Raw genomic sequence first — 9,073 nt, 5'->3', positions numbered from 1 at the left:
GACAGGCAGACACTCTAAAAATCCCAGGTGGTCTGCTGTAGAGAGACCACATGCTCATCTCACATTTTCAGTCCTCTTCTCATTCTGTTTTGGCTTGTTTGCTTTCCCATGAACCCTTCTCACTCCTTCTCTCCTCCGTAGCTGGGTGCTGAGAAGGCAATGAGCAGAGGGCTATGTATGAGGAGGGAAATATAGGTGACAGTTCTGAACCAAAATGAAACAAGAACAAAAGTGGATAAAAAAAGCAGAGGATCAAATTATGTATCTGCTATCAGTGGCTGGAGAAAGAGCCCTGCAGTCCCAAACACACAAAAGATAATAAATACCCAGAGAAATACTCTGTCTATCACCATAGCTACATATTTCCAGTCATCTTCCACCTGCAAGAGAAAAAAAAAGAAGAGAAGGATAAACAACATGTAATGCAACATGCAATTGCCAGTTGACATTATGTATCAGAAATGTCCGTAATGCTTTTGAATGTGAGGAAGGACATATACGCAGTCAACAATGTTCCTTGTTGTGCTTATCATTGCTGCAGTTTTCAAGTGTCTTTAGAGGGGGCTGATTTTCTGGTAGTATTTATTGTGTTTGGCTGAGTCCGTTCAACACTGTCTTAGTCTGCTGAATTTTTCTAAATATTCAAGTCTGTTGGCAAGCTCTGACTGTGATGCTGACATTAACAAACAGAACCTGATCATGTGGTGAGTGCAGAGTGGGGTGGTTTAACAGCAGGCAGAATCACCATAGCTGCACATCATGAGACCCTGTCAAAGGATTGTATCCTGACAGCCCACACAAGAGACAGTGCTATTCTGGCCTGATTTGCATCTCTGTCACTCCAGTCAAGCCTCACTGACTTCAGGAAACTGGACAGCTGGACACAAGGACTGTAGCAAAGCAAGGCCTCTGACTGAGCTAACTGCAGTCTCATGTGCTAAGCAGGCTAGAGAGGATTTTGCATGTCTCAGAGATATACCTTAGAACCACAAAATCACAAAATGGTTAAGGTTGGAAGGGACCTTAAAGATCATCGAGTTCCAACCCCCCTGCCATGGGCAGGGACACCTTCCAGTAGCCCAGCTTGCTCATCCAGCCTGGCCTTGACCACCTCCAGGGATGGGGCATCCACAGCTTCTCTGGGCAACCTGGGCCACTGCCTCACCACCCGCACAATGAAAAATTTCTTCCTAATATCTCATCTAAATGTACTCTCTTTCAGATTAAAACCATTTCTCCTCATCCTGTCACTACACTCCCAGATAAAGAGTGCCTCCCCATCTTTCCTGTAGGCCCCCTTTACGTACTGGAAGGCTGCTATAAGGTCTCCTGGGAGCCTCCTCTTCTCTAAGCTCCAACAGGTCCATGTCCTTCCTATGCTGGTGGTCCCAGAGCTGAACACAGTACTCCAGGTGGGGTGTTACGAGAGCAAAGTAGAGGGGGAGAATCACCTCCTTACACTTGCTGGTCAGGCTTCTTTTGATGCAGCCCAGGACAAGGTTGGCTTTCTGGGCTGCGAATGCACATTGCTGGCTCATGGTGAGCTTCTCATCAACCGACACCCACGAGCTGTTCTCCTCTGGACTGCTCTCAATCCATTCTCCTCCCAGCTTGTATTTGTGCTTGGGATTGCTCTGACCCACATTCAAGGGGACCTTGCACTTGGCCTTGTTGAATTGCATGAGGTTTGTGCAGGCCCACCTCTCTAGCCTGTCAAGGTCCCTCTGGATGGCATCCATTTCCTCTTGCTGTCCTTTAAACTGTACCTACATAGAAGGATGACTGCACCAGAAGAACATCTGCTCATATAAAACTAGCAACTGGTTAAGAGCTCTCTCCTGAAGATCTTCCACTTGTTTTCACAATTTCTTGCTGTTTTCCTCCAAGAAACTGCTGCTGTACTTCTTGTAAAAGAAAATGCAGCAAGAACTCCATCTGCTGTAAATGTTGCCATATTTTTTAAAGGGATTTTATTTATACAGGACTAGTGCATCATGTCACCCATGTGGCTTTGTAAGTCTGTCTGAAGCAGAAGCAGCCTGCAGAATCGTTTCCCCAGTCCTTGCCTGAGAATAAACCCCATTTTTAACCCAAGGAGAGAATTTTTCCCAAATGAAAAATCTTGCTTGCCTTCCCTATTATGTTTTGAAAAGTAAGACACAGAACTGCTGACGCACACATCAGACTAAGAATACAGTTTCATGTGGCAAGAGAGACTTGCAAAATGCAAATCAGCAAAACTGTCAATGGGAGACTTATAATGAGCTGCATAATCAAGGTGGCATGTTATTTGGACTGCTTCATGCAAAGCCTCTTTTTTGCAGTGCATTAGAGAAATCAGCTGAATATGGTACATGGATATGTTTTATGCAGCTGGTGAGGCAGTGAGACCAGGGCTAAAATGCTGAGATTAAGAAAAACATTAAGGGCATAGGTACTAAGCAAGGCTCAGCTCAATCCCCATCCTCCTCTGTGCTGATAGATGTCTTTTCTTTGGGCTGTCATGTATTACACGCCCATCCTATCAATACAGCCACCAGGCCTTAACTGTAGCCCTTTATTAAAAAACTTATAGACATTGTTTTCAGACAAAACTTCATTTGCAGAACATAAAAAAGGGGGAAAAATTAATTTTTGGGTTGCACAGAAGTTGCATGAATTTTTGCTGATTTCAACAAAATATTCTGATAGAAAGAATACCTCTCAATATTTTGCTCACAAAGTATTTGCTTTTCAATACAAATACAGCAGGATCTAATTTTGAAATGGATTTTGCCATCATAGAGCATCTAAAAAACTTCAAAACCAAAAGCAAACATTTTATGACACATCAAAGATAAATGTTTCATTAGTTCCTAAGCACTTCTTAAAAACATCTTGAAGTGTCAGGGAATTCCTGTTTCTCATCAGGCCTGGGTGTGGGCAGATGTCAGATAATCTTTCTTGGAGCTGCTTTTAGTTGCTTGTTTTTACACCTGAGGACGTGGTCCCAGAATTCTCTTAAGACGCAATATGCATAATTTTCTATGACAGTAATCCCAGTTATAAAGAAAGATTATAACCTCACACAAGCAAATACACTAGTTCAAATGCCCAGTCTCATTTTTAAACCCCCTCCTCTCTTTTAAAAAAATCTGTCTTAACTAATCTCATCTGTTTTTATTCAGCTGGCTTCCCCCAAACCTCAACTTTTTTGTCAATGTATGTTTGTCATGGCTGAAAATACTGCACTGCTGAAGCCACAATTAGTCAAATCACCGTAAAAAGATCAGAACACACCAGACTGAAACGAAGTACAGACAACAGCATTGTGAAAGGAATATCTTTACCATATTTATCACTGTTTGAGAATAGTTTTTCTCCAGATCAACTACTGCTAGACAAACCCTGTTCTTTAAAAAGCCATTCCCAATTTTTCATGTTCCATTACTAACACAGAAAAGCACCCTGCCTGGCAAATAGCAGGCTTAATATTGACATGTCACCGCTTGGAGAGCAGTGAAAGAGGGATGCTTCTGCAGAAGTAGGGTTGGAAGAGACCTTGAAAGGTCCCACCTAGACCATCCACTGCCCCATAGCAGGATCAAGTCTACCTAAACCACTGCTCACCAAAGTTCATTCCTCATGGCCACAATGGGCTGTCGCTCCTCTTCCTTTCCTTTGAAGGGTGAGCCTCATGTCTAATCTAAAACTGTCTTGCTGCTTAAATTATCCATTGGGGATAGACAAAGAAGGGATGACATTACTCTTCTCATTCCATCCCTAATGGATGATTTATTGTCTCCCTTTTTGTAGGAAACTTTGACACATTCACAGGTCCCAAAATTTGCTTCTCTAGACCAAAGAATTCCAGTTCCTCTGGGCTGCCCTCCTAGATCATGTTTTCACTTGCTGTCCTTTCCTGGAGTGCTAGAAGATCTAGGTGTTCCTGCTCCGGCAGGGGGATTGGACTAGATGACCTTTCGAGGTCCCTTCCAATCTCTAACATTCTGTGATTCTGTGATTCTGTGAAGTGTGGCCCCATGCCCAGTTCAGTGGTTACTTCCCTTACCTCTTTGGTTTCATTTTGAGACCTCATGTTCTCTGCAATGAACTGAACACTGCTAATGACAGCCTTCACTTCTGGGGAGTACTCCATGTGCTCTGTCATCCATTTCAGTGACTGATGGCTCAGTCTTCTTTTGGTGGTAGTGAGTTCAGTTGCCTTATCACAGTGACTGCACCGCTGCTCCTTGTGTAATTTGGTATCTTTGTGTTTGCTGTGCTTTGACTTGCCTGATGTATTGGCTGATCCTTTCTTGTTTTTTCTGGAGGTGGTTTTTTTCTGCTGTTCTAGTGGCCTCTGCATCAACAGGACTTTGGGTAGCATGCTAAGAAAGACAGTTTTTACCCATTTGGGCATTGTGTGTGTGGTTGGAGTCCTGTAATGTATATTCAGGACAAACACTGTGATGACAATTGACAGAGTCACAAATATCATAGTGAAGAGTAAATATTCACCTACGAGGGGAATTACTAAAGAGGTGGATGGGATTGTTTCTGTGATCACCAGTAAAAATACAGTCAAAGAAAGCAGCACAGAGATGCACAGAGTCACTTTTTCACCACAGTCAGATGGCAAGTAAAAAACTAACACAGTCAGGAATGAGATGAAGAGACAGGGAATGATCAAATTTATGGTGTAAAACATTGGCAACCTTCGAATATAAAAGGAATATGTTATGTCTGTGTAGATCTCTTCACAGCAGTTGTATTTGATGTCATGTTTGTAGCCAGAAGCATCAACTATTTCCCATTCACTATTTTCCCAAAAGTCATTCATATCTACTTTGGATCCAATGATCAGAAGATCAATTTTGGCTTTATCATAGGTCCATGAGCCAAACTTCAACGAACAGTTCTGATGATCAAATGGGAAAAAGGTAATATCCATAGGACAGGAGCTTTTAAAAATAGCTGGTGGGGTCCAGGTGATCATTCCATCACAGTGAAGCAGGGCCTTGGTCTTGCCTTCAACTTGAAAATCTCCCACAGCACTAGAAAGACAAATGAGGTAAGGAAAAGAAAATTACCATGAAAGTAAAATGTCTTGCATGGACACAGCCAGAGAATACTTTTGAGTCAGGGGGTAAAATGGAAAAGTGTTCATCATACTTATTATACAAGACAATATCTGGTTTCCAAATTTTATCTGCTGGTACCCGAACAAATTCAATGCCGCTGTATTCTCTGGGATCCCATCGCAATCTGTAGTCATTCCAAATCTGAAAGAAGAAGGGACAAGGATTTTAAAACCTTGTATTATCAGGAAATAATCTGCTTCTCTGATCTTCCTCTAAAATGACAGGCTATGGTAAAGACCAAAAGTGCAGCATGTGTAGAAGGGCGCAATGGTTTGCAAGACAACAAGGCCACAACTTAGAGAAACACATGAATATTGCTCACATTGATTTGCTACTCCCTCCTCTGTGAGGGGATGGGAAGTCAATTGTTATTCATTGCTGACATGCTGAGATCTCTCCTCTGCCTTGCTGTATCAGTACAGACCCTTACCTCCCCACTACAGAGAGGAAACACAAGCCTTGCTGCTGCTGTCATGAGAGTGTACCCTGCATGCTAACGGATGCCAGCATCAAAGGAGACCAGCAGCCTAATGAGAAAGGAGGTACACATGCACATGAACAGTTAGTTGCTGCCATGGGACATCACTGGTTCCACAGGGGCAGCAAATTACCAAGTCAGGGGCAGCAAGGGATGCCCAGCAGCTCTCTTGCATTGCTGTTTAATGCCCTATCACAGGGGCCATGCTCCATGCTCTTGCAGCCTGCGTTGAAGATCCTGATCATAAGTACAGTATCTTTACAGAAAGCTTTGCGTAGACTACAACCAGTGCCTGAAGGAAACTCGTTTTGGTGGAAGTTGGCTTATTTTTCCCAGCAGTCTAGGCCCTCTAAGGATCTTTGTCTATGTAAAATGCTAAAACCATCGGGAAAAATGGAGGCATGTTTCTTTTGCTAACAAATGTTTTGGTTGGAATCTTCAACATGGGGATGACCTAGGACTGCAGAGCTGCATATTGAATCACTGTTTAATGGGTAAATCCAGCTAGATTTACCAGATAAACCAATGATAATGAAGCTGGAGGAGAATATACCACACAGGAAAGACGGGAGATGTAACTTCTTCGAAACAAGAATAAAGAACTGACTCTTTCAGCTGTGGCTTTAGTTAACAGAGCTTCCCCTTATTCTTACCCTTAAAATACAGGTTACCGAACAAGCACTTATTCTATAGCTGTAGTTTACAAGGTAACACACATTTCATCACATCAATGCAAAGTGCATGTGAAATGCAATGCAGTCACTTACGTGTCTTAGCCACAAATTTGTTTCCATAATCTGATTGACTTCATCCTAGAAAGAAACACAAGCATGCACATCTTCACTCCATAAGTCCGTTACAGTATCCTGAGATTGCCACAAACTTGTTCTGATAAAAATGGAAACTAGAATTCCACATCAACTGAGACCAGACTTTTTCTGGCTGTTTTCAGAGGGCTTATATATTGTGCATGGTCATGCACAGCTCTACTGAAAATTTTTTAAAGCTCTACTGAAAAGTTATGCCCACAAATATCAGACGTACAAAGAGCTGCACTGTTATGCCAGGGGCCCAAGTACCCAGAGAACAAAAAACTTACAATTGCTCTGACCAGTACCAGAGAAATAAAGTTCTGCCTGTGGCTGTGTGTTTCGTTGGATTCAGTATTTAAAAAGCTCTGTTTACACAATACAGTACTAGTCAAGATTCAAGAAAAATGGCATCTGTACCACAGTGTTCTTGCATTTCTACACAAACCTTTAGAGCAGATGCACTAAACTAGTACTAAATTAGGCCACTGTTGTACTGAGACCTTCTTTTTACAGTCAATTATTGCTATTGCCAATCAGCAATAAATCAGGAAGGTGCTGCAAGACACACAAAAATAAAAGACTGGATCCTGTTCTAATGAGCCTACAGCCTAAAAGTATTTGGAAAGACTCATATTACATATATTTATGAATGCAGGCTGACATTCACAATGAAAATATCTGCAAGATTATTGCTTTGGGTAGTTCTTGGTTTTTAAGCATGTGAACTCAAAAATTTAACATATTTACAAGCCAAAGGTGGAAAACATTGTAGATGAATTTTCAACATGTACTGAAGATTAAGCACAAAAGTAAATTTGAAAGGCCTGTAAGGTTCCTGTCCATGGGTTCAATGATCTAAGTTCCTGTAAAAATCATGACTCTTCCTTGAACAAATCCAACTGATTTACTCATGATGTTACTTTTCTTTCTGCAAAGACAGCACTGGGAGCCAGGGGCCGCAATGTGAGACAGAGCTGCTGAAACCTGCCAAGCTGCCTGTAACACGGAAACAAAATACTTTGGCAAAGGAACTCCAAAAGGTGACAACGGATAATGTCTTCATTTGTACTCTCAGATAACTTAGCTCCCTGGCTGCTGCTGAATGTTGCACCTCACTGTTTGCCTGTCACTTCATTATGGACTCAGCTAGGTATCTCAGAACTAAAACTCAGACTCCGTTCTGTGGACAATTTGCTCCACAAAGCAGAATTCAGCAAGGGTTAAGGTCAGGTTTTGCTTCTTCCACAATCCTCTGCCCTGCCCAGAAGGTCTGCCACCTCAGACACACTCACCCTTGTATACAGTGCATCTCGGAACACACAACATTCAGCCCCAGCTCCATGCTTTAAAACACCACTCCGCAGGCTGCACATCTCTTATGTTATTTTGAAACAAACAGACTAAAAATGCATGGGAAAAAAAAAAAAAAATTTTATCTCTCAGGACCACTGGGAAATGACACTGGCCCCACAGCAGAACTAGGCCACATGCTACACAACACGGACACAACCAGGTGTCTCTGGAGTGGGCTAGCCCTGTGGAGAGTAGACTTGAACTGCTGCTCTGGGTGCCAGATGCTGCTGCCTGGAGTGGAGGGATTTGGTGCTACAGAGTACGCAAATGAATCTGTACAGTTCCAGCCTCTCATTCAAGCAACTGGAGCGACTCGGCTGACAGAAAGAACAGCAAAGGTCTCAGCATGTACACATATGCACACATGACAACATCAGCTGTGAGAGTTCTGGATGCAGCCATCACAATTATATCTGCTGCTTTAGCCATTTGTGTGTGTTTGCAACCGTGCTTGAATCTCAGCAGCCTTCTGTGATGAGTCTTACCACATTTGTAAGCTGGGTAATGGCCACTTCAAAATACACTGTGACAGGATCAGACACATTTTCCACTGGCCTGATGAACTGGTTGTACTGAGAGAAGAGTTTGTGAAATAACCGTTCCTCTGATTCACAGGCTGTGGTATCTGTGTTGGTAAAGATACAGAAAAGCTATGTCAGAAGTAAGGAAGAGGGAAAGAAGGTGCTGGAGAACATACTAGTCTATGCTACATTTCTGGACCCTGTGCATGCAACAATGTATCTAGACACAGCAGCAGAGAGAGGAGGGCTGCCAGAAGCTGTTGAAAACATTCTCCTGCGGGACATTGCCCACTGCTCCCTGTCTCCTCAAGTCTAAGGTGACAGCCTGGACAGAAATGTCTCCTAAGCTGGATCTAGCCTATGGCCTCCTCTTGGCCCACCCTGATATCAGACCAAAGTAGACTAAGGTGGTGTCAAGTAGAAAAAGTTTAAATGTGGTGGATTTCCCCTTTGGAAGCTTTTATGGTAAAACTGAGAGTTTACAAAAAGCATAGCTATTTACTCAGAAATTAAAAGCTTGAGGCTGCAACTACTGGATAAAAATCTATGTCAGGGCCTCTGATTAGGTGATTATAATGATGACTCTTAGTCTTAAAAACGATGACTATGTTTTATCCTCCTGTTTGCTTTTTCAGCTCTTTAGATAGAATGATTTTGCTCTGAAGCAAGCTAATTTATTAAGTTCTATGAGAAAAAAAGAGGAAATATTAAAATTTCTTATACAATAGCATGCATCTTTGTAATACAGAGCCCCTCCTTGGGAACAAGGAGATCCCCAGCCAACGC

The 9,073-nt window shown here is 42.4% G+C and overlaps 1 protein-coding gene across 1 annotated transcript in view; it reads right to left on the bottom strand.

The window, feature by feature from the left end:
- Nucleotides 1–238: 238 nt before the first annotated feature.
- CHRNA6 (cholinergic receptor, nicotinic, alpha 6 (neuronal)) overlaps nt 239–9,073 on the bottom strand; it is a 10,769-nt gene continuing 1,934 nt past the window's right edge. Inside the window, exons 2-6 of the mRNA XM_010080253.1 lie at nt 8,252–8,391; nt 6,369–6,413; nt 5,155–5,264; nt 4,052–5,036; nt 239–380 (exon numbers count right to left, since the gene is read on the bottom strand). Coding sequence (XP_010078555.1) covers nt 258–380; nt 4,052–5,036; nt 5,155–5,264; nt 6,369–6,413; nt 8,252–8,391 — 1,403 coding nt within the window. The 3' untranslated portion in view covers nt 239–257. The remainder of the gene's footprint in view (nt 381–4,051; nt 5,037–5,154; nt 5,265–6,368; nt 6,414–8,251; nt 8,392–9,073) is intronic.

The sequence above is a fragment of the Pterocles gutturalis genome, unplaced genomic scaffold (assembly GCF_000699245.1).
Source record: "Pterocles gutturalis isolate BGI_N339 unplaced genomic scaffold, ASM69924v1 scaffold7694, whole genome shotgun sequence".
Taxonomy (NCBI): domain Eukaryota; kingdom Metazoa; phylum Chordata; class Aves; order Pterocliformes; family Pteroclidae; genus Pterocles; species Pterocles gutturalis.
The sequence above is the reverse complement of the archived record's forward strand: the minus strand, read 5'-3'. Positions and strand labels throughout refer to the sequence as shown.